Below are 26,447 nucleotides of genomic sequence, written 5' to 3'. Positions count from 1 at the left end.
TGCCTACCTGTTACCATTATTAATTACGAGCAAAAAAGGCCCAAAAAATCATGTTTGTTGTACGGGTACTTTAATATTAATTTTATTTTGTTTTTAGTATTTGTTGTTATAGCGGCAACAGAAAAATGTGAAAATTTCAGAAGTCTAGCTATAGCGGTTCTTGAGATACAGCCTGGAGACACACAGACGGACGGACGGACGGACAGACATCGAAGTCTCAGTAATAGGGTCCCGTTTTTACCCTTTGGGTACGGAACCCTAAAAAAGGAGATCTAAATTCGTCCACCCGTTTAACACCATGCCAGACAAACACATAGACAGACAAATCAAACTTAAAACAACTCTCCTTTTCCGTCGGCGCTAAAAGAAAAGATCATAGTAACGTGACATTACTAGTATGAAGAAACAAGTAAATAAATAATTTTCCTTATAGCTCGTAAGTTAACATCCCAACACGTATCGGCGAATGGGGACATTTAAGTTAAGACATAGTGGATGAAGTGGGTACCCTGGGACAATTTCAAAATTTTCGTTTCTTTGCATAAATGGAAGCTTTAGGACCGGACAAATTACTTGAAAAAAAATTATAGGCAGATGATGAAGTATCTTGTTTGCCATTGTTTCGATTTATAGCAAAAAGGAAACTATAGTTCATATTAGTATAAATTAGTTTCTTAAAAACTAAATATTCTGAGATAAAACTCTTAGAAATCTTTCTCGATCAAATCTATCGATACTACATTAGTGATTAGATTTACAAAAGTCAAATGGTAAAAAAATATTGATTATTATCTTATAAACAATTGCGTCACACAAGGACCTGTTGTAGGACCAACACAGTTCAATCTTTATATTGTTTGTAATAATTCATAGAAAATTAACACTAGTTAATTTTTGGGCCTGGTGACCCCTTGACACAGGGCAACCTAGTAAGGGCACCAGTCTCCTGCTATAATATTTTGTAACTTGGTACATCAAAATAATTGTACATCTTGTTTTGTATTGTGGGAAAAATCAATAAAGAATTTTGTTACATTTAAACTTTATAATATCCAATACGAGGTCAAAATGCTACAACTTTTGTTCAAGTCCTTTCTAAGAAATTTAATATTATGATGCTATAAATAATACACGCATTATCTTGTTTATATGAAGGAGATTAGGTCATTTAAAACATTAAGATAATTTATAACTAGAATTATTATTTATTGCTCATTTGTCGAGACACATTTATCTGTATCTAAACTACATACAATATTATTGGATTCTACAATCTTAAACAAAAACTATAATATACAATACTATTAAAGAAATTGGTCGTATTTTTATTGTATCAACTCAATGTGACTCGCAATTGGTCGGCTGGGTTCAACACAACACGACCGAATGACGTAGGTTCACCATCAGCTGCCCATAAATCTATTTCTTCGATGGTACATAATGCGAAAGTACTATTCTTACCAATTGACCAATAAAATTAAACATGGCAGATGAAGAAGTTGGCTGACAAATGATAATTAATCTACCCTATCAGTCATAGTTGTGATCACTTCTAAGGGTCCAACCACTTATTATTATGTCATAGCTCAAGGAGGGGGATACGGTATGTTACAATGATGCATGTTGAAAATATTTAAAAAAGCGTGACACACAGTACAATCAATTACATACTTTAAATTTTTAGTGCCCCTACTAAAAATTTAAAGTATGTAATTGATTGTACTGTCGGTTCTTGGTGGAAATTCATGTTGTACACTAATAAAACACACTTTTCTTGCACTTTTTCCACTATATTAAGATATTATTATAACTTTTAACAAATAACACATTGTGTTATTTGTTAAAAGTTATAATAATATAATATCTTATTATTATAACTTTTAACAAATAACACATTGTGTTATTACAAAAAAAACAACAACAAAAATTTAAATTGTTACAACAAAAATTTAAAGGGTTTCGAACATTTTTGTATGGAGCCTGGCATATCTAGCCGCCGGCCATTTTGATTTTTTTTTCAAAATTTCCGAGCACGATAATAGTGGAATATTTGGATAAAGGACACTTATATAAACACACACTTTAGGATACCATATTATATTATAACATTTTTTGATTGTATAAGACGTGTACTCTATCCAAATACAAGATGTTAGTGTAAACACCGTTATCCTTGAAACCGTCAGATGAGCCCTTCAAAATGAACAACTTTTTCTATGAGAACAATGCTGGGAACTCAAAAAAATCCGTCTTCATACCCATACAAATTGCCGATTCGGGCATCCGTATGGGTATGAAGACGGCATTTTTTTTTAGCCCTTTGTGTGACGTACTGGATGTGGACGGCCCTTAACCACTTTGCGCCGATATTGTGACGATACAAATAGCTCATGCTCGCATCGGTTTAAGTTTCACTTGTTACTATCATTAGTTGGAAAATAGCAAATAATAACTTTTACCGAGTAATTGCTTGATTGACGGCACAATGCGTTCTGCTTCGAGATTTTACAGTGATTTCATACTTCGAACGTGTTGTCAGACGTTTGTTAAAGATCGGTGAAGAATTTTTTTAATCTCGAAAAAAGAGGGGAAGTTAATGGTTAAAGTAAAGTGATAATTAGGTGCTAGAGTATTATATATGCAATGTGATGTGTGTCCCTTGTATAAAGTTTATTGTGAAAGTAGTAGCGCTGAAAGACTTTATTTTTTATGGGCATATTCATGATGTTAAAGCGTTTTTCATATAAACATAAAAATCAAAGGTAACCCTTTCAGTGCCGGTAATTTTCACAGTAAACATTATGCAAGGGATACATACATATTACATACCTGAATTGTTATCTCTTTGTTTTCCTGCCGAGGTATACACCGTTATAATATTAGATGTAAGGTTCAATTAAAAATATGGAACTGTTGTATGGTTTAGGGTTGGACCTCATCTGGCAGCACGGAGTCGCATTTGTTCCGCCTGTGCTACCACGTGCTGCAGTGTGCTGCTGCATGAGAACGCGCGCTGTCGCATTGCGCAGACAAAAAAGGGGATCGCGATAGCAAGCGATCGGCAGTGAAAGGATGCGTTAGCATGCTATCGCGCGCTTCAGCGTTCCGGAGTCTCCCTGCCGACCATTGCATTTTGTCCGTGATGCCGATCGCCTCGAGGATTCCGCCGCGTGCTATCGCATTATGCTTTCTGTTTCGGTCTAGCAAATGGCAGCTGTTCTAAGCGACAGAAAGAGAAAGGGCGACGGGAAAAGGCGATTTCATGCTGCCAGATGAGGTCCAAGTTCCAACCCTTGGTTCGAAACGTTTGGGGTTCAGTTAGATTTTTTCCTGCTAGGGCAGCGGATGTCTGTTGGCTTCAGTCTGACCATCTCGACGTTGGAGGAGTAAATTATGCTTCCATCAGCCTCGATCGCCATGCCGTAGATATACTCGAAGGTAGTGAGGAGCTCCACCGTCTTCAAATCCTTGATACGGTATAAACCTTCGAGGGTCGAGAAGTATATGTAACCTTTTTTGTCAGCAGTGAAGGCGTTTAGTGTGTAGTTACCGATATAGGAAACCTCACCATTGAACTTTTCGTGCAAGTAGACACCGGAGGAGTTGTGGAAGTAGATATTGTTGTCGTTGTCTATAGCGAGAAGGATGACCTTGGTGTTCTCTAGCTCGGGAACGCGGCTGGACTTGCCGTCTTTAAGGGTAAACGCTTGCATTGCAGGAAAAATGGTGTAGTACAAGTCATCTTTGAAAAACAGCTGCCAGATGTTGAGCTCATCAGTTCCCTCTATGGGCTCCAACTGGTTACTTTCATAGTTGTATTTGGCGATCCCGTCGGTGCCTCCGATGTAGACGATGTTGTTTTTAGGATCGACGGCGTTAGCGAATCCCGTATCAGCGATTTTCTCAAACTCCTTAGTCTTAAGGTTCAGTTTGGCGGTTTGGAATGAGACTTCGTCGGTGGAGTTGACGCTGAGACTGAAGAAGATGGTGTCGGTCGCGTAGTCGATGGCCAGTTGGTAGGGGCTGTCCACATTGTCCCCAACCTTGTACAACACCTCGACGTCCTGTTTGAAGTTGTCGATGACGGGTCCGCGACACTTCTTGCGGCCAGCAGATGTAACAGCCAAAGTGGCTACTAAGATCAGTAGTATCCTCTGTAAATAAATAGGATATTTTAATACTAATGTTCTTTATCTAAAACATTTAATAGCATGCCTCTTGAAAGAGGTAGATGTTAAATAAATAATGAATAAATAAATTATTCACAATTTTATTTAAATAAACGTTAAATGTGTTGGCAAAAATGGCACTTTTACAAGATTTTTTTACTATCCAGCATGAATGCCATGAGGCTTCTAAAAAAGCCACAAAACTTCATATAAAACAACAATTTTTTATAAGGTTCAGAACTCATCATTCATGAAGAACTGATTATTAAAACTCAATAAACATTTTGTAACATTGTATTCAATAGATAGTATATGATTATTGTTACTGACCCCATGGTCCACACGAGACACGTCTCAAAAACGTGTTTTATAATGTGTTATTATTTTCAAGTCCATGTACATGATTACAATGAAAACAATATTTGACGACCTCTGTGGCTCAGTGGTGAGCGCGTCGGTAGCTCAAGCCGGAGGTCGCGGGTTCGAATCCCGCCGACGGAACAAAGAGTTTTCAAAGTTCCCGGGTCTGGATGTGTATTAAATATGTGTATGATATAATAAAAATCTTAAATATATGTATAGTATAAAAAGTATTAAATACATTTCCGTTGTCTGGTACCTGTAACACAAGTCCTTTAGGTACTTAGCACGGAGCCAGACTGACGTGGTGTGAAGCGTCCATTGATATTATATTATTATTATTATATTATATTATAATATCAGACATGTAACTTAATAATTATGTATTGTCTAGAGATTGAAAATAAAAAAGCTATCTCAATAACCATGAACTTGAGAGAAAAATTCAAAAGCTAGACAAAATAAATAAATTTGAAAATGGAACCACTGTTTTATTTCGGAACTTAAAAGTTGTTAGCGAATTTGAAAACCCTTAACACTCTAGCAACATTTGGACTTAATTAAACCTCTTAATACATCTAATATAAATACAATATTAATTTAATAGACAAATATAGCTTACCATGGTCAGTCCGGTTCCAGAATCTAGCCAGTTGTAAGGCAAACTCCGACTAACAATTATATTTTATTCCGCGATTCAAACAAAAAATACCAACGATATTGCAAATATAGATGCGTCGATTTAGGTGAAAATGGTATCAAAAAAAACTAGGCTAAGGTACGGTAGTATTACCATTTACCAGTCTAGTTATAGTAGCACCAGTAAGGGTTCAACGTATTCGTGGATTATTAACTTTAATATTATATTTAAATGATACAATGCTTTCTCATATTTTTGAAAGAAAAATCATGATAATTTAACAAGAGATTCGCAACTACTCAGACTTGTGCAATTTTTTATTCTGAGGCTAGCAGAATATTATTAAGAGAAATAATCAAGAATAGAATAAGAATATTATAATTTGAAAATAAATTGTCTGCTACAGTAGCTAAACCACTTCTTGATCTGGTGGATTCAGAAAATAAAAAAGATGGACACCAATTATTGATCAGAGAAAAGAAACGCTGTTCTTACAAAAAATAAAGCAGTCAAAATTGTAGAGCATGTGGTAGATCAGTCATAGTTATGTAATTGACGAATCTATTATTTTAATATCGTTGGTATTTTCTGATAAGTTTTTTATTAATCTACAGGTTAGAAGTTATCAAAAATTATGGTTTTGATGCTCGCATGAGGTAAATTATTTTACAACTAATGTAGTGATTAGAAATGTTTTTAGTTCTTGTATCTGTTTCTGTAGTCAGTATTGTAACATGGCAGATAAAGAAGTTGATTGTCTTTAGCTGACAAATGATAATAATTAATCTACCCGAGGTAAGGTAGGATCAGAAAAGACAACAAGCGTGTATTAAGCAAGTAAGCAAAATCAAAGTTGTGATCACTTCTAAGGGTCCAACCACATAATTATTATGTCAAAGCTCAAGGGGGAGGCGGAGGGGGAGGGCATACGGAATGCTCCAATGATGCATGTTGAAAATATAAAAAAAAAACATGACATAAGAGGCACTAAAAAATCTCAATTTTGTGTGACGTACTATGTGGATGGAACTCAACCACTTTGCGCCGATACTGTGACGATAGAAATTATAGCTCATACTCGTTTATATCGGTTTAAGTTTCACTTGTTACTATCATTAGTTGGAGAATAGCAAATAATAACTTTTACCGAGTAATTGCTTGATTGACGGCACAATGCGTTCCGCTTTGAGATTTTACAGTGATTTCATACTTCGAACGTGTTGTCAGACACTTGTTAAAGATCGGTGAAGAATGTTTTTTAATTTTCAAAAAGAGGGAAGGTAATGATTAAAATAAAGTGATAATATTCTAGAGTAGGTAATCACGAAATTAATTAACAAATTATACAGTGTGTGATATGTGTCCCTTGTATAAAGTTTATTGTAAATGTAGTAGCGCTGAAAGACCATATTTTTTATGGGCATATTCATGATGTTAAAGCGTTTTTCATATAAACATAAAAATCAAAGAAAACCCTTTCAGTGCTGGTAATTTTACAGTAAAAATGATACAAGGGATACATACATATTACATACCTGAAGTATTATCTCTTTGTTTTCATAACTGTCTATGTATAGACCGTTATATTAGATGTAAGGTTCGATTTAAAATATGCAACTGTTGTACAGTTTATTGGTTCGAAACTTTTAGGGTTCAGTTAGATTTTTTGCTGCTAGGGCAGCGGATGTCTGTTGGCTTCAGTCTGACCATCTCGATGTCGGAAGAGTAGATGATGTTGCCGTCAGCTTCGATCGCCATGCCGTAGATATACTCGAAGGTAGTGAGGAGCTCAGCAGTCTTCAAATCCTTGATACGGTATAAACCTTCGAGGGTCGAGAAGTAAATGTGACCGTCTTTATCAGCAGTGAAGGCGTTAAGAGTGTAGTTACCAATATAGGAAACCTCGCGATTGGACTTCTCGTGCAAGTAGACACCGGAGGAGTTGTGAAAGTAGATATTGTTGTCGTTGTCTATAGCGAGGAGGTTGACCTTGGTATTCTCTAGCTCGGGAACGAGGCTGGACTTGCCGTCTTTGAGGATAAAAGCTTGTTCCTCAGGATGGATTGTGTAGTACAAATCGTCTTTGAAAAACAGCTGCCAGATGTTGAGATCATCAGTTCCCTCTATGGGCTCAAGTTCCTTACTTTCGTAGTTGTATTTGGCGATCCCGTCGGTACCTCCGATGTAGACGATGTTGTTTTTAGGATCGACGGCATTAGCGAATCCGGTATCAGCAATCTTCTCAAACTCTTTAGTCTTGAGGTTCAGTTTGGCGGACTGGAATGAGACATCGGTGGAGTTGACGCTGAGACTGAAAAAGATGGTGTCGGTCGCGTAGTCGATGGCCAGTTGGTAGGGGCTGTCCACATTGTCCCCAACCTTGTACAATACCTCGACGTCCTGTTTGAAGTTGTCGATGACGGGTCCGCGACACTTCCTGCGCGCTGCAGATGTAACAGCCAAAATGGCTACTAAGATCAGTAGTTTCCTCTGTAAATAAATAGGATATTTTAATACTAACGTTCTTTATCTAAAACTTTTGTGATTTAATAGCATGCCTTTTGAAAGAGGTAGATGTTAAATAAATAATGAATAAATAAATTATTCACAATTTTATTTAAATAAACGTTAAAGGTGTTGGCGAAAATGCCACATTTACAAGATTTTTTACTTTCCAGCAAGAATGCCATGATGCATTCTTGCTGGAAAAACAATTTGAAACAGACTCAAAACTAAAACAATAAACATTTTGTAACATTGTGTTCAATAGATAGTATATGATTAGTGTTACTGACCCCATGATCCACCATACTCGTCTCAAAAACGTGTTTTATAAAGTGCAGTTATTATTTTCAAGGCCATGTATGATTACAATGAAAGCAATATCAGACATGTAACTAAATAGTTATTGTCTAGAGATTGATATAATTAGAGCTAACAATATTATCAGCTATCAATAACCATTAACTTGAGAGAAAAATTTAAAAGCTAGACAAAATAAATAAATGTGAAAATGGAACCACTGTTTTGTTTGGGAACTTAAAAGTTGCAAGAGAATTTGTAAACCCTTAACACTCTAGCAACATTTGGACTTTATAAAGCTCTTAATATTATTATGATACATCCAAGATAGAAATACAATATTAATTAAATAGTCAAATACATTTAGCTTACCATGGTCAGTTCGGATCCAGAATCTAGCCAGTTGTAAGCCAAACTCCGACCTCCGATATATTTTATTCCGCGAGTCAAACAAAAAATACCAACCAATGGTGATACCAACGATATTGCAAATATAGATGCATCGATTTGGAGGAATGAAAAAAAGCAAAGAAAACAGGAAAGGTGAAAATGGCTTAAACTTAAAAACTAAAATAACTTTAAAAAAATATATCAAAACACTAGGCTAAGAAATGGTAGTACCAGTCTAGTTAGTAGCACCAGTCAGGGTTCAACGTAATTGGTGGATTATTATCTTTAATATAATAAGTAACGTATTTAATATTATTTATATTATACAATGCTATCTCATATGAGATTCTTGAAATAAGAATGAATGAAATGAACTACTAAGATTGGTGAAATTTTTGATTATTTCTTAATCAAGAATAGAAAATGAATATGATTTGAAAATAAATTATCTGCTACAGTAGGTAAACCAATTTCTGATCTCATGGATTTAGGTAATAAAAAAGATGGTCACCAACTGATCAGAGAAAAGAACCGCTGTTCTTACAAAAAATAACGCAGTCAAAATTGTAGAGCATATTAGGTAGATCAGTAATAGTTATGCAATTGACGAATCTATAAGTTTATCATCACTGGTATTTCCTGATAAGATATTTTATTAATCTACAGGTTAGAAGTTATCAACAATTATTGTTTTGATGCTCGCTTGAGGTAAATAATATTAACTAATGTAGTGATTAGAAAATAATTATTGTTTTTAAAATAATACTAATTATAGTTGGGTCTTTCTCATAAAAAATAATTTTTCAATCTACTTCATAAATTTAACTGTGTGCGTTAAATATCATTAAATATCTTGTAAGTATGTGTCATCATCATCATCATATCAACCTATAGTCGTCCACTGCTGGACATAGGCCTCTCTCAATGAACGCCAGGCCAAATGAGGCCTATGTAGGCATGTTTATATTCGCAAAATGTTTTTGCTTATTTTTTCCAATCACGATTCGTTATCAACGGTTCTGACAACCTATGTTTAATGTTCTAGTGGCTTATTTTAGAAAAACATCGTAAAAATAACTTATGCATCCAGAGATTTAATTGATAGATGTGCCTCCGTGATTAACGATGTTTTTAAAATATTGTCAAGAAGAAGCAATTAAGTTTAATCCCGAGAGGACCTAAAGACACGTAATGCCGTTTTTGTTGTGACCAAAATGAAAATAAACATGAACAAAACTACCTATCGTAACTATCATTTTAGAAGGTATTGTAAATGAAAATTTAGTGCTGGTGTCTGTACACGGGTGGCGGGACTTTTTGTCATAAGAAACACACTCGCGTAAAAGTTAATTATTATATATTGAAAGAAACACATTAAAACACTAAATTATGACAATAAAACAAAATTGTAAATATGAAACTAATGAAATTAAATATAAAATATGCGAAAACAAGTTAGCGCGCGGAGCTCGGAAAATTCTCTCCCGCTTCTCATTCTATTTTTATTTGAATTTTAAAATTCCGCGGCAAACTCCTTCTTCCCCTTTTATACTTTATTAACAAAATCTAGCAAGTGCTTTGGCATTGAGGCTGTACGCCGTTGCCTCAATGCAATACTTATGTACTATTATTATTATTTGCTATATAATGGTGTTGGCTCTCCCCCTGGCTGAAAATTATCAGCATTACCTATCAAAGACTGCTTCAGCAAATCTCGGTGAGGTGGATCAAATTTGGTTTCCTCATCCCTCCGAAAAGCGTCAGTATATGAACATTTGACTGCTTCTGACGACATGGGCTCAAAAGCCATAGGAAACTGGATGGAGCTGTTATTAGAAAAATACCAGCATTTGCGATGGAAATCCAAAGCGACACCGCTATTAAATAAAAAATCCATACCGAGCAAAGTTTCATTATTACGCGCTTCTGGTAATACAAGAAAGGAAGTGCGGATTATTTTATTCTGTAATCGTACGTCTAATTCAGTACAAATTACGTCTAATTCTCGAACTATTCCATCGGCCAATTTTATAGTTTTACGCGTCGAATAAAAAGGATGACCCTTGCGACGAAGAAGGAGATGTAAAGTATGTCCTGCAATACAATGCTTTGCACCGGTGTCGACCAGCGCGGTTCCCCGCGAACCAATAATCTCGATATTAAAAATCGGTCGCAAAATATTTTGGTCAAAATCGACTCTGGCATACGCTTGCTCCGTACACTTTGTTTTTGCAGTACAAAAAACATCCTTATTCTCTAAAACATTGATATTAGAGTTATCTTTTGAATTAACATTATTCGAAACAAAAGTATGTTCGACATTCAAAGAATTGTTATCGCCACTAGGCTGTCGACTGTACATTGAGTCTAAAATTTTATGTCGTCGACTGTACAATCTATTTGTAGGGCACTCGCACACTATAGAAATTTTACAATTATGTGCCGAGTTAGATTTACATAGACTACAATATTTACAAATTTTACAATTCTTAAAATTACTATTTACAGTTTTTAAATCAGAATCATTGACTCTATTTACACTATTTATACCGTTTTCGGTATTTAAACTATAAAAAGTTTGTTCACTATTGTTGCATTTATCGCAATTTGCTCGTGAAGTATTCACCGTACCACATTGGTAACACGAAACAGGCTTAGTTGGAATGTCTGTGCACTCACCTTTATTCACTAACTTACGGCACTGATCACGTTGGTGTCCGTAGTTTTTGCAATACACACAAAAAGGTCGAAACTGTTTCGCTGGTGGTGTGCGCTGCTCCTTAGGCTGCGTGAAGGCGGGAACGACGGGACTTTGCGCGCGAACGGCGTGAAGAGGCCCCGGCGAGGTGGCGCGACTCTCGCCACCGTCTCCATGACGACCACCTGCGCCTGCACTTTGCAAGCGCGGCATATTCAAATGTGGAACATTTTGTTGCTCGTTTGTATTTATGTATGAAAACTTTTTAGATTGTTTTGTAAACTCTTTCAATGAATCCTCTACTAAGCGAGATTTGTGAAGCAAATCTGTGAAGCTTGATATGTCTTCCCGGCGTAATCGCTTTCTTATTTTATGATTTAGGAGTCCGTAAACCATATCAATTTGGACTTTGAGCGTCAGATCATTTGGCGGTAATCTAGATAAAAGCGCTCTACATTTAGATACAAATATATCCGTACGCTCCTTGTCACTTTGTTCATTACTAAAGAGCTCCCGGTATATTTTATACTCGGGGCGACGGTCTCCATAGGCATCTCGTAAGTACTCGACGACTTGTCTCCATGAAGTGACTTCGGCACGAATGCTCTGCCACCAAGTCGCCGCTTCGTTAGTAAAGAGCATTGACATACCTTTAATAGCAATCGAGTCAGTCATGCTAGTACATTCCTTATAGGCTTCGAGTGTATCAATGAAAGTTTCTACATTTTCAGTACCGGAGAACCTTGCTGTGCATTGTAGAAAGTTTCGTGTCGACTCAGCTGCGCTCGACGTTGGCGTCGGTGAACGAGCAGCTCGAGGAGATGAAGAAGCGAATCGCTCCAAGACACGTTCACACATTTCCGAGCTGGATTTTTGAATTGTTTCTAGGAGCGCGGCAAAATTTTCGCTAGACATGGTGATATGAGAATCACCCATCGAGGAATCGAGCGATTTTCTTGCACGTGTTTTCGGCATATTTACAATTATATACAAAACTTCGGCTAGGATTCGGGCCTAAAGTTGGGACGCCATTTATTGTAAATGAAAATTTAGTGCTGGTGTCTGTACACGGGTGGCGGGACTTTTTGTCATAAGAAACACACTCGCGTAAAAGTTAATTATTATATATTGAAAGAAACACATTAAAACACTAAATTATGACAATAAAACAAAATTGTAAATATGAAACTAATGAAATTAAATATAAAATATGCGAAAACAAGTTAGCGCGCGGAGCTCGGAAAATTCTCTCCCGCTTCTCATTCTATTTTTATTTGAATTTTAAAATTCCGCGGCAAACTCCTTCTTCCCCTTTTATACTTTATTAACAAAATCTAGCAAGTGCTTTGGCATTGAGGCTGTACGCCGTTGCCTCAATGCAATACTTATGTACTATTATTATTATTTGCTATAAAGGCCATTTGGTGTGTAACTTTTTTAAACCCACCTAGGTACTTAACTTTTGTGGTAATCATAAACACATTGATAGAAAAAATGCACTTGAATGAGTTTTATGTATTCTGTGAACAGCTTCTGCCAGTGACATCCTACTTCCCAGCCTCAATTCCAAGATATTTGAAGTGATAGCTGTGTCGTATGCACTATGACAATATCATCCACACACCACTGTCAGTCTATACTCTATAATAAAGATTAATAATTTCCAAAGTAATCATTACCCTCCTTTTAGTTGTAAGTCGGGTAATCAAGTTTCACCTGGCGGGCTAACTGGAAACGAATCAATGGGCGGAGCTGACATTATGATTGCTCCTAACGATACAAAACAAACACCCATAGAACTAGAGGTAATAGAAAAGGCCGAATTGAAAAACTTAATAGTAATGGCTACCACACCGGTTCAGGCGACGGTTACGTTGAAACCAAGTCAGGTACGAGTAATTTATAGTACCCAAGTGTGTGTGCAGTACACAGCACTCCCGGCTACACTCAAAGAGACCTAAGAATCGAACACTGTGATTTTTCCCTGCCTTTTTTCCTATATTAAAGTTTATATTTGAGAGAAAATAATTCCATCGGGAATGCTTGGTGATAGTGATGATGAACTAGATGTCTCAATACCGGAGATGACCAGGATACATTTCTCTCGTGACGTCACGGTGACTCAATTGACATTACCAGGACAGCATAATTGTGTAACTTTCAACTTGGCGGTTGAGCCGGTTACGAACTTACGAGTATAAGGCGATTTGGACACGCGCCAAAATCAGAACGCTGCGTATGTATGTGATCCTGGGAATGCCAAGTCGACGCGCCACTATTTTGTTATATTGTAGGGTTGCTGAGGATTCCTCTTCCTCTTCCTCATAATGAGGAAGTTCCGCAATATTTTGGGTTCCTCAACCGTTACCGCATCCTCATAACAACGCACACGCCAGAGCGCGATGCCGGACCGAACGGGCGAGCGAGACCTCCCCTTTCGCCACCTTTCCTTGCTTGTTTGTTTTAATTTGACATACCTATTAGCAAGCGTTGTTTTGTTTACGCGTGTACGCAGCTACGCACGCATTGCGAATAATCTAATAATTTGATTTATTTTATCGAAAATCGAAATTAGACCGAAGTGTAGTGCTATATCAGGTGTCCCCAGCCTTTTTTCTCCACTGCCCACTTTGAGAACAAAATATGTTTTAGCGCCCCCATTGTTTCACGGTTCACCTACTTTCTTTTCCTAATTTAAAGTAAAGGGCATTTGCCACAAATTTGTCGGTAATATTAGCCCCCCCAGCCTCTACAAAACGCCGCCATTTTTTCTGAGTCCCACACTACCCCCCTTTAGATTCAGCGCCCACAAGGGGGCGTTATTGCCCACATTGAGACGCTGTACTATATGGACGTACTTCCTCTTCCGCTTCCTCATCCGCATACTCTTCCTCAAAAAAATATCCTCTTCCGATTTAGCATATGCATCCATTTGAAAACTAGACACGCTGCCATCCTATTATAATATGTCATTTGATAGACAACTATTTCACTCCTCGCAATGTCATCAAAGTAGCATGATGAGGTCCAAATGAAAACTAGAGACGCCGTCGGCAGACGGATATGGACATTCCCAAGTTGGGAGGTCGTCTTGGGAGTCCTTGTTATCTTTGTAGGGATGTTAGTATAATTAAATGCCAAAGTGACCAGTAATCGTAACTTTTAGTAAATTTGTCATCGATAATAATCATCCATCGAATAAAAAGAAGAAGACAATTCGCCATCGCTAATTACGTTGACAAAGTTAAAAATTAATGGCCCTGAGTTGTCATTAAAGAGGTTGATGTCAATGCAGATAATGATGATGATGGTAATTGCTGATGATCGATGAGCTGACAGACAGCATTTCAATCAGTCAAGGTGATTGACCTGTACGGTAGTGGAAATTCTGTTATTGACGTTTTGCATTATAAGTTATAATGCACAATATTAAATGAGAATAAATCAATTTAAAATGTTAATTTTCATTATTACTTAGTATGTCGAGGAATGCTTTCCAAAGACGTTTAAAGTTATAAATATGTATCTTAAAGCAGTATCCCAATTCCCACAGTAATTCCACGTTTCCTTTTGATGAAAAGTATCCAATGTTCTTCCCTGTTGAATTTAGAGGCATAGAGAAGACCTCTCTATGCCTCTAAATTTCATGAAAATAGACCCAGTAGGTAGTTTCAGGGCCTGTTTCATGTAAACAAACAAACTTTTCCTCTATATTATGTTTCTAAGTATGAAATAGATAATATTAGAACTCAATATTACCTAGTGTCACCTTTTCATCAACAGCATGTGGCCAAATTATTAATAACTTTATAATAACCTTGGTATGTATTCCGTCCCTTACATCTCATCGACCTACTGATATAATTTCTCAATCCCATCAAAGGTCGTCCCTTTTGATCATCACGGTTTGAATATTTCGTAAAAACCCTGATTAAATTTAGAATTTGAGATCTTTGAGAATTTTATGAACCATAAATTTAATTGATTACAAAACTATACTCGTTTTGTTTTTCTATAGAAATGTAAAGATATTAAAAGGATAATAGATTAGGCAATAAAAACTAACTAAACGTGTCGCGCGCCGCTATCATAAAAAGTGTCACATAAAACGCGCTGTTTCATTCACCTCCTTTAACAATGTCATCCAAGTATCATGATTTTCAAAGATCCAAATTCTCAAAGATTGCTGTTTTAGTGAAAGCACTGAAAGCTGTTTCGCATCCCCATGACATGACATGGCGTCTCTATGACAATGTAAATTATCCAAGGGCAAAACGTCCTTGTAGATATGTAGCAAAGCTATGGGCGTTTTTCCTATCATGCGTGACTGTCACCCGCACGCGGCTCTTCCGCATGCGGGTGAGAATATGCTCCTGGCAGCGTGTTGCCTGCATGACAGGAAAATGAAATGATTGGATAGGACAGCTTAAATGATCAAACGCATGACAGGAAAAGCGCCCTTAGGTCAATGCTTTCAATAGTAGAGGAGGGGAGGGTGCTATTTTTGTAGTCACTCGAGCGTCATGGAGACTTAGTAGGTTTTGTACATTAGATAAAACTGATTAAAGATAATAAGAACATTTTATTTTAGTGGTAGGTTCAGAAACTGCAGCCATTTTAAAGTTTTGAAAAAGAAAATATATTCAGAAAATTGCTTATTTAAGTCAGTTATAAATATATTTTGGACAGCAAGGACTAACTCATTTAGTTTAGTGCAAAATAAAATATTGGCGAAGCTTACTTAGGCAAATATGAAGCTTTCAAGAGGAGAGCATATTATCCCCTTTTAAAAGGCCGGCAACGCAGCTCTTCTGATGTTGCGAGTGTCGATGTATTATAGTTGCTTTCAATCAGGTGTCTCGTTTGCCCCTTTATTTTATAATATTAAATAATACTTTGATGTATTTTGAGTACCCTAACTATCGAACAGTGTAATCTCCGTACCCTGAGTTGGTGCTGATGATGGCAGGAGGAGAAATCTAGGTCTATCCTGAACGGGTTTCGCAACGGAAAGTATTAATTGATGATTACCTACTATTAGCGTTGTTCACCTAATAGATATTGCACTGTATCTCACCATATTAGATATTTTATCGATCTAATTGTATACCTGAGGTAGGTATTTTGATTGGAATGTATGATTTGTATTTCTGGCCAAGGTCACCTAATATTTATTTAGCTCCTTAGATAAATTTTAATTGATTATTATTATCGATAAAGCTGGTCTTTGCATTTCGACACCAAAGAAGGTCTAAACACAAGCAAAGTGCTCGTAGTTGCACATATCCAATTGAGTACCTGTGATTCAATGATTTTGTTAGCCCGTTTCAGCAACTTTGTCGATGCTTATAAATGCGTTGACGCTATAATATAGGATTGTGTTATTTACCTATAAGATCGTCTTGTATAAAGATATAAAGATATATATCTGGCAAATAAAATTATTTTCTTTTAACAGAATTGTTGAATAACAATGTTGTTTATATTGTTTCAGAAGTAGCGCATCCGATATGCGTGCTAGAGTCAGACTTCGGCTTTAAGATCAACTGCGCGTTCAAGAAATCCGGCCTATTCAGAGTGCGGAACCTGGGCGGAGTGAAGGCGCACGCTAGCATCGGTGAGTACTTACTTGGGGCTTTTCTACTAAGTTCTTAAAGTACTTGGTAGAAAAGCCTGGAGATAGGACCTGGGCGGAGTGAAGACGCATGCTAGCATCGGTGTATACTTAGTGTCTAAACACACTAGTGACTAGGCCGAAGTTACGTGGCGTAATTTCCGCATGATTACGTCCGCAATGTCAAACGCATACAAAATACGGACGGAACGTGACGTAATAGTGTGTCATCGGTAATTTAAAATACATTGCAGGCGGAATCGTGCGGAAATTACGCCGCGTAATCTCGGCATAGTGTGTTTAGACACTTACTTGGGGCTTTTCTGCTAAGTTCTTAAAGTTCTTGGTATAAAAGCTTGGAGATAGGACCTGGGCAGAGTGAAAGCGCACGCTAGCATAGGTGAATAGGTACTTTCTTGGGGCTTTTCTACTAAGTTCTTAAAGTACTTGGTAGAAAAGCCTGAGGATACTGGGCGGAGTGAAGGCGCACGCTAGCATCTATGAGTACTTACTTGGGGCTTTTCTACTAAGTTCTTGGAGTACTTGGTAGTAAAGCCTGAGGATACTGGTCGGAGTGAAGGCGCATGCTAGCATCTGTGAGTACTTACCTGGGGCTTTTCTACTAAGTTCTTAAAGTACTTGGTAGAAAATGCCTATCGTCATGTATGTTTTCATTTATATTTAGGGTCTGTAACTCTGTATATTGTGTTCCTTAGATAGAACTCACAAACAGTGCTGAAAGAGTAACTTTTTTTTCTAATTCACAATCCAAACATGTCGAAACGAACTCTTTCTAGCGCTCTTCACAGTGAAATCTATACAAGGAACATGATACACAACCTAACGTATAAGTTTTGTAAAGTATTGTTACACCCTGTAAGATAAGTAGTACGCCCAAATTGCTCGATCATCCCATCTGAGCTATCAATCAAGCTTTGAAGAATATGGATCTGAGAAGGTACAATCGCAGACCATTATCAAAATAGTCCACTCCCTTGTTTACATCGCTAGTATTATCTCCTGAATCAACAGTTTTTAAATAAACATTATGCCTATAAAATCATTCTGAATAACCTACACTTTACTAATAGATGGTAATAGGCGATAGATTATTCAATAGATACTAAATAACATTTCTAAAGCCCTCCAGCAGTTTTGACTTACACAAAAGGTTATGCGTGTTCATCCATAAATTGTCATCATAATATTCAATATGACCATAACATAATGTGACTTGGCGATAAATCATTTTGTGAAGAAACTTTGGAAGTTTTGTTCTATTCATTGGGAAATAGAAACTTAGCAAGCGCGAAAGTCACATTTTTTTTTCATCGTTAATTAAGGTTTTGTCATTTTCGAATTTCGACAATGTGCTACATCTTTCGCATTCATAATATCTTCTTATATATAAAATTCTCGTGTCACAGTTGACGACCTCTGTGGCTCAGTGGTAAGCGCGTTGGTAGCTCAAGTCGGGGGTCGCGGGTTCGAATCCCGACGACGGAACAAAAAGTTTTCAATGTTCCCGGGTCTGGATGTGTATTAAATATGTGTATGATATAATAAAAATCTTAAATATATGTATAGTATAAAGTATTAAATATATTTCCGTTGTCTGGTACCTGTAACACAAGTCCTTTAGGTACTTAGCACGGGGCCAGACTAACGTGGTGCGAAGTGTCCATAGATATTATTATTATTAAAAAAAAAAGTTAGGCCGCGTGCTCCTTCGAAACGGCTTTACTGATTTTAACCAAATTTTATATGCATATTCAGTGGGTCTGAGAATCGGCTACTGGGTACTTCTTATATTGATAAGTGCATTTGTTGAATAAATAATAGTAAATTATTACAACTCGAGACTGACGGCGACCATTATTTGTGCGACAAGATAGCGATGGACGTTGCCATGGCGACATACTTATTTAGTCACTTCAATAAAATAGGGCGAAATAGGTACTTTATATTATGGCAAAGCAACGTTTGCCGGGACGGCTAGTTTACTTATAAAATATACAGGTGTGTGGGTGTGAATTGTGATAAAACTAAGTAATAATACTTTAGGGTATGTATGTGTCCCTCACATAGAGTTCACTGTGAAAGTAGGAACGCTGAAAGAGCATTGTTTTATGTTTTGCATGGGCAAGCGTTTCAGCGTCAGGAATTTGTCTATATAAAAGAAAAAAAATACTCTTTCAGCCTGCTACTTTGACAATGAATTCAATACAGGGAACTGATACATAAATAACATAATAAACACATACATAAAAACTCTAAGGTATTATCTTTTTTTGGAACGAAGTTTCTTATCGCGCATTGCGAAAGGGGCTAGACGGAAAAAAGTTGTAACGACAATTTTTTAGTACCTTTGAAGTACTAAAAAGTTCGGGGCAGAGGGCGTTGATGTGGAGATGATGTCAACTGGCGGGAAATTAAAAATTCTACCATTCCTAATTTTTTTAGCTAGGTGGGGTGGCGGCGGGGTACTCTTTTTTTTATAACTTCGTTTCCTCCGGGTGTCCCTTGTCACCACCATCAGTTTTTTATCACTTTGTTTTGTTACCTGTTTGATGATGTCGATGATGAATGTAATTTGCATAGTAGCATATGCTTTCCGTTCTTAACAACGCCGAAACTCCCAAACTTGTATCTATAAATAATCAGGAGTTCTCTCAGTACCTTCCGAACCACGGTATACCAGGTATACCTCAGTGCAAAATCTTACTTGTTGGTAGCATATGCTTAGAATACTTCTCACTAAACCGAAGTCACCACATGTTTCCCTATAAATTTTGAAGAGTTCCCTCGATTACTTATGGATCCTTCATCAGATCACCATTTTTGTGAATATAATACCAAATTGGGATGATACCCTATATACCAAAAGAAAAATTTTGAAAATCGGTTTACAAACGGCGGAGTAATCGTCGAACATAAGAAAACAAACATAACACCTCCCCCATTTTGAAAGTCGGTTAAATTGTAGCCTATGTGTTATTCTGATGTATAAGCTATATTATTGTAAAGTTTCATTAAAATCCGTTCAGTAGTTTTTGCGTGAAAGAGTAACAAACATCCATACATCTGTGGCAGCTCCTGCAACTATCATGCATGCATCCTCCTTATGTAGGAACTTCATGGTACCTACATATTTAGACGAAATTAAAAAATATAAAGGTGCGCGAAAGCTCTGGTTTTTGGTACTCTGGCGATAGTAAATTGTATTGGACTTAATTATTGTGAAATAACTTGTGAATGATTATTGTGACAATGGCTAAGATGTGGTGAATAAACGTAACAGTGCTTGTGGACTCTGTATTTCATTTATGGACCTGTAACGTAAGAAACTAACAATTAGTTCTTACACATCCATACATCTATACATCTATACATCCAAACAAACTTTCGCCTTTATAATATTAGTAGGATAGTAGGATATTATTGTAAAGTTTTATTAAAATCCGTTCAGTAGTTTTTGCGTGAAAGAGTAACAAACATCCATACATCTATACATTCAAACAAACTTTCGCCTTTAATATTAGTAGGATATAATGTAGGATGTTATTATTGATTGTGATAAACTTTTTTCTGTAATGAAAGGGCTATTACTGCTTGGGTTAATCACCTTCGAAAACGGATACCCAAGATACATTGCAAAATCAACAGCTGTAGTAATCAGCCATTTTCATTGTCGGAGAAAGTCGTTTACGAAAGTAATTGTGCGAGTTATTACGAAAATGTTAACATAACAGTTACCGTAACGTAAGGTTAAACTACATTTTGACTAAAAGTTGCAATACGAGTTTACTCATTGATGTTTATATTGTGTGTGCACGCGATAGCTGTATAGAGGAAAAATTCGTTAGTTTTTTTTATTTTTATGAAATATGGGGGCAAACGAGCAAACGGGTCACCTGATGGAAAGCAACTTCCGTCGCCCATGGACACTCCCAGCATCAGAAGAGCTGCAGGTGCGTTGCCGGCCTTTTAAGAGGGAATAGGGTAATAGGGGAGGGTAGGGATGGGAAGGGAGGGGAATAGGGGAGGATAGGAAGGGAATTGGGCCTCCGGTAAACTCACTCACTCGGCGACACACAGCGCAAGCGCTGTTTCACGCCGGTTTTCTGTGAGAACGTGGAATTTCTCCGGTCGAGCCGGCCCATTCGTGCCGAAGCATGGCTCTCCCACGTATAAAAGTTTGAAAACAGCGTTCTAAACTACTGATTATGATAAAAGTTTACTCAGATCTAAATAAGATTTTAACAGGCCAGGGAAGTCAAGTAAAGGAATAATTATTTGTTTGTTTACATCATACTCCGATACTACTGAGCCGATGTTATCTAATAAAGTTTGGCACACATGTAGAATAGACGTGAAAGGACAAAAGTAATTATTATCTTGTTTATGTAGAGAAAGTTATTTTTAGGGTTCCGTACCCAAAGGGTAAAAACGGGACCCTATTACTAAGACTTCGTTGTCTGTTTGTCTGTCGTCAGGCTGTATCTCAAGATCCGCTATAGCTAGGCTTCTGAAATTTTCACAGATTGTGTATATCCGTTGCCGCTATAACAACAAATACTAAAATAAAATAATATTAATATTTAAGGGGGGTTCTCATACAACAAACATGATTTTCTTAGCCTTTTTTGCTCGATATCAATAATGGCAACAGGTAGGCACTTGAAATTTTCACAAAGGCCTTAAATATATGTGTACTTTAATAATTAATAATAATATTTAAATAAATTAAAAATTTAAGGCTCCCATACAAAAACACAATTTTTGGCCTATTTTTGCTCTTTAACGGTACGGATTACGGAACCCTTCGTGCGCGAGTCCGACTCGCACTTGGCCGATTATTTCAGTAATTGACTGCGAAACTACTAATTTCAGTAAAATTTTGCACAAGTTTTGAGTAGAGCACGGGGACGGGGGAATATCATAGGTTACTTAATTTGTAGGAGACAAAATGTTTACTTGTTTAGTTGGACGTAGGTATGTCACGTTTGCAAAATCGCGAACCAACTTTGATCTCTATATCTAAACACACTATGCCGAAGTTCCGCGGCGTAAATTCCGCAAGATTCCGCCTGCAATGTATTTTAAATTACCGATGACACACTATTCCGTCGCGTTCCGTCCGTATTTTGTATGCGTTTGACATTGCGGACGTAATCATGCGGAATTTACGCCGCGTAACTTCGGCCTAGTGTGGATAGACACTAACGGCGCGTTCAGACGTGCGCGTGTTCTACGCGTGTTCTACTATAGCGTATGGAAAAACACGCGCGCGGCCTGCGCGCAGGTTCTGCGCGGGTTCAGCGCGTGCCGCGCGCGTGTTTTCCCATACGCTATGGTAGAACACGCGCAGAACACGCGCACGTCTTAACGCGCTCTAAGTGTATAGATGTCTTTGGCACGCTATTAGGCATCAAGTCTTAAATTTCATACACATGGTGACCGAAATCGCGAAATATAATAGAATTTATAGAAATAGTTTATTTACTTCGCAATTTAATAGAAAATTTTGAAACGGTTTCCCGTATAGGTATGCAATAGCCAAAAGGCAATAGCTGTTCTAGAAAGATCTTGAAGGAAATCATCAGGTTTTTTGTTTAGCCTTCGGCACTAACCAGCTGGCTCTACCGTATAAATTCCACAACATTAAGGAAAAGTAAAAACAGAACTATTAAACGGCTCAATCGATTTTCATCATGTCATGAACACTCGCACATTAGTCATCTTTAATATGCAAATCAAAATTGAACGAACTTCATTATTCGGGAGCTATGATGCCATTGACTAACAAACAGATGCAGATACAGACACGTCAAATTTACAACACCCCTCTTTTTATGCCAAGGGTTAAAAAGAAGACCTGACCTTCGGGCTTTTTATTCTTCAATAAGGCAAAAGAGCATGTCTATATTTACGACTGATAGGCATGTTCTACTTGTACCATTTTTCGTTTTGACATATTCATCAAATCCATATCATCACGTTCCAGGGTTCAGCCTCGGAGACGAGCTGGGCTTCGAGCAGTCTCTCACCAACTTGGACCCGAGCCGCCGCCGCTCCGTCAGCCTCAAAGCCGGCGAGCCCAACCTGGTCGACACCACCAAGCCCACGGTCAAACAGGAGGTCAGTAATATCTATATGTATCTTTATCTATATCTATATGTGTGAAAGCTATTAAACTATAATTAGAACTATAATATCTAATTGAGCATAGGTAACAGTCAATAGTATCACGTTAATATTATATTATAGTTTAGTTTCTCTATAATAATAATAATAATAATAGCTCCCACACCGGTTTCGGTGACGGTGGCTGGTTTCATTGAAACCAGGCCAGCTACGCAGGAGTAATTTTATAGTGCCCAAGTGTGTGCGCAGTACACAAGAGCACTCTCTGTTCCTTTACTCTCATAATAACCCAGTGGGACGGAAGACCGACACGACTGGCGAGAGATCAGGCGCAGGACCGACTTTTTACATGCCCATCCGACGCATGGATCATCTCACTTGTCAGACAATCAGGTGATCAGCCTGCATCGTCCTAACCACACTTGGAAATAACATGTTTCCAACGCGGGAATCGAACCCACGACCTCCGAGTCAAGAGCCGCGCTCTATACCACTAGACCACGGAGGCGTCGTATATTCTCTATAATATCCTAGTAACTGCGATATAGAGAAACTAAACTATATTATTTGAAAGATATTTTAAGGCATATTCATAACTGTTATGAGGTCCGCAATCTGAGGAATCATCTTCTTTGATAGACCGATGATTTGAGATACATACTCAATATGCTGATAACCTCTTCAGAGAGACAAATCTCTCTATTTCACTATTTCTCTGCCTCTTTTCAGAATTTCCAATCACATAGGTTAAAGCCTATAGATGCATTATGATTATGATTCATCAATGTATTATAACTTTATAAAATATTCTTAATACAAAAATAATTGCGAGTTTCTTACGCCGCTTCTTCTCGGCGGGGTAGTTCCCGAACCGGTGGTAGGCAACGTTTCTTCGTTCGACTTTCAAAAAGTGTATCATGATACCCATTTTGAATAAAAAGATATTTTATTTATTTATTAAAAAGCAAAAGCTTTCTGACCACTGCATCTGCATAATGTCAGCGCAACCCAAATCGTATTATAGGCAGAAAAGTATGAGATAAAATGTTATCTATATTATGCAAAAGAAAATCAAAGAATACTTAAATACAAGATACAACAATGCAAACAATAATTGTATACAACAAATTCTGTCATTATAACATAATTAGTTAATTGTTTAATTTATTAACTTTTTCACATCAATCAAGTTCGTTTTGATTGTAGAAAAAATTCCCTTGACTACGATAACAGAATTAAAACGCAAAATATAATATAAGATTTCTTAATTATACAAAAGTAACGTCTAAATAAAGGTTCGGCTTGTAATGTAACGTTACAGAGTAGAGCATTACATCAGTGAGGGAGGAGAACCGAGCATTACAATGCGCACCTTGTAATAATAGGTTTAGGTTTAAAGATTCTTTATTTCTCAAAAGATTACAAAATCGCTTACGAGGAATACATTTTGTGACTTACAACTAATTAACAATTTACATGTGCAGCGAGTTCATTTAAATTACAACACAAAGATTACACATAATAAGACTGATAGAAGACTACCCACATTTTTTGTTTTACCAAATATAATATAATAGATATTCAGTATAGCAACATTACAATAAATAATAACATTATGTTACTTGTTAGAATGAAAAGGTAAGATTTAAAATATTTTCTTTTGACAATATTTACATTTCATAATGCTTATTTTAATACATGTTTTATTATATTACAGTAATGTGTGAGTTTTTTAACATCATAAGAATATAATGTGTAATATTTTGTAATATAAAAATAATACAATGTGTAATATTTTGATACAACTTGTAACATAATGCTGCGTGACGGTGCAGTCAGCTTGCTATGGAATGCTCAAAGTCGAATCCAAAATGTTACATTGCACGTGAATACTCGCGGTGAGGGGAGCACCTCGTCTGACAAATCAAATAATGACCTGATTTATATTGCCTTTGCTATAACATTCAGTCGGCAAAGAAATTTCGGTAATGATAAGAATATCTTTCTATGAATAATTGAATTAGTTGAATAAAATGGTGATGAAGATCCTGCCGATGCTGACATAGAAACGAGTAATGTAGAGCTAGTTGAAATCGGGAAAGAAAGAAAAGGAGAAGACAAAATTCCTTTCTTTACAATATATTGTAGTACACCAGTTATACCTACAGTAAAAAATAATAATTACTATGAATCTATTATCAATAATAATTATTTAATCAGTAAGGTCATTAAGAAAAAAATTATGACCATTAAAACCAATACCAAACAAAAAAATCTGTTGAAGAAGTAAAGAAGATTTGTCTCATCCGATTTATAGATTTAGATATTAGTTCTGCCTACGCCCTACCTACTATAATATAAATAATATGGAAATTCAGAAATATAACTTGGGAACATTAAAATGAAATTAAATTTAATGACCCTGGTAATTTTATCGACATAAGTAAAAATCATAATAATTTATTGTAAAGGTTAATCTTAACGAAATAATGTGTAATAAGGTAATATTAATACCGCATTGGGTGCGGCTTTCAGTGAAAATAACTCTGCAAAAACTCAATTTTAAGTAAAAATTTAAACACAATATTTTGCTCCATCATTTTTCTAATATGAACACCTACATTTTTCAGAAACGCGGCAAACAGAACCGGATAATGATGCGACCCATGGTACAGCAGAGTCGGCCCAATCAAGCGGCAATGGACAAGCTGTCCACTCTCCATCGACGAGTGGCCAGCACCATGCAGCCGATTGTAGTAGCCGGGCCGACGGTCGACATGCCAGTGTACGCCAGACAGCAGCCCGGAATCACCATAGCCAAGCCGATGAAGATGGGAGTCCCGGCATTCAAACCTCTCCCGCCCAAGGACGAGACCCTCAAAGTCCTCCCTCTCGCCACGACGAAGAAGACCTACACTCCTCTCCAGCTGCCCCAGGGCCCAGGGATCGTGTATCCAAGTGAGAACACTTACGTATCAAACGGGGTCGTTCAGTTCAAACCGATGCGCATTTCGCCAATGTCCTCATCTCATGACTCATCCAGGCTAACCGTCAACCCATTCCTCCCATTGCCACCAAACACCATTTCGCTCATTCAATCACCCGCTTTCGCACCTAACCCTCACTCTTCTCCAGCCGATCTTTCTTTTGTAGACACTGTTCCTCATCGAGTGCACGATTTGGCGAACACGTACCCGGCTTACAACACCAAGAAGGTGGACGATTACAACACGATAAGCGGGTACAGCGACGACACGACTCTGAAGCTGGACAAAGACGACATAAACGCGAAGATAGCGGAGATTGCCAAGGCGGGGAATATCTCGATGGAGGCGGTGGAGGCGGCGATAGTGCTGAGGCAGCAGCAGCTCCTGAACAAGTACGCGAATATTGCGACTCCGACCACGACGACGACGACGGAGGCGCCGGTGTTCCAACTGGAGCCCGAGCCGGAAATCGTGGTGGCACCAGTGCCGCAGAAACCGAAGAGGTACGGTAGCCTTTTGAAATATTTATTGCCTGTTACATTTTTCTGATCGGAGAATCTACCTTTTGCTTTAAGGGATAACCTAACGTTGGCATTTTAGTATTAAAAAAGGTTTTAAATAGAGATTTGCGAGTTTTCCC

At 37.3% G+C, this 26,447-nt stretch overlaps 1 protein-coding gene across 3 annotated transcripts in view; it reads left to right on the top strand.

Moving 5' to 3' along the window:
- Nucleotides 1-26,447, top strand: part of LOC121736037 — a 97,744-nt gene that overhangs the window by 67,068 nt on the left and 4,229 nt on the right. For 2 of the 3 annotated variants that reach the window (XM_042127078.1, XM_042127079.1), the window contains exons 2-4: nucleotides 16,554-16,676; nucleotides 22,681-22,814; nucleotides 25,451-26,310. In XM_042127078.1, the coding sequence (XP_041983012.1) occupies nucleotides 16,554-16,676; nucleotides 22,681-22,814; nucleotides 25,451-26,310 (1,117 nt within the window). The remainder of the gene's footprint in view (nucleotides 1-16,553; nucleotides 16,677-22,680; nucleotides 22,815-25,450; nucleotides 26,311-26,447) is intronic. The other variant, XM_042127080.1, reaches the window with a different exon arrangement.

Source organism: Aricia agestis, chromosome 18, assembly GCF_905147365.1.
Source record: "Aricia agestis chromosome 18, ilAriAges1.1, whole genome shotgun sequence".
Lineage (NCBI taxonomy): Eukaryota > Metazoa > Arthropoda > Insecta > Lepidoptera > Lycaenidae > Aricia > Aricia agestis.
Note: the sequence above shows the minus strand (reverse complement) of the source record. Positions and strands in the feature narration are given on the sequence as shown.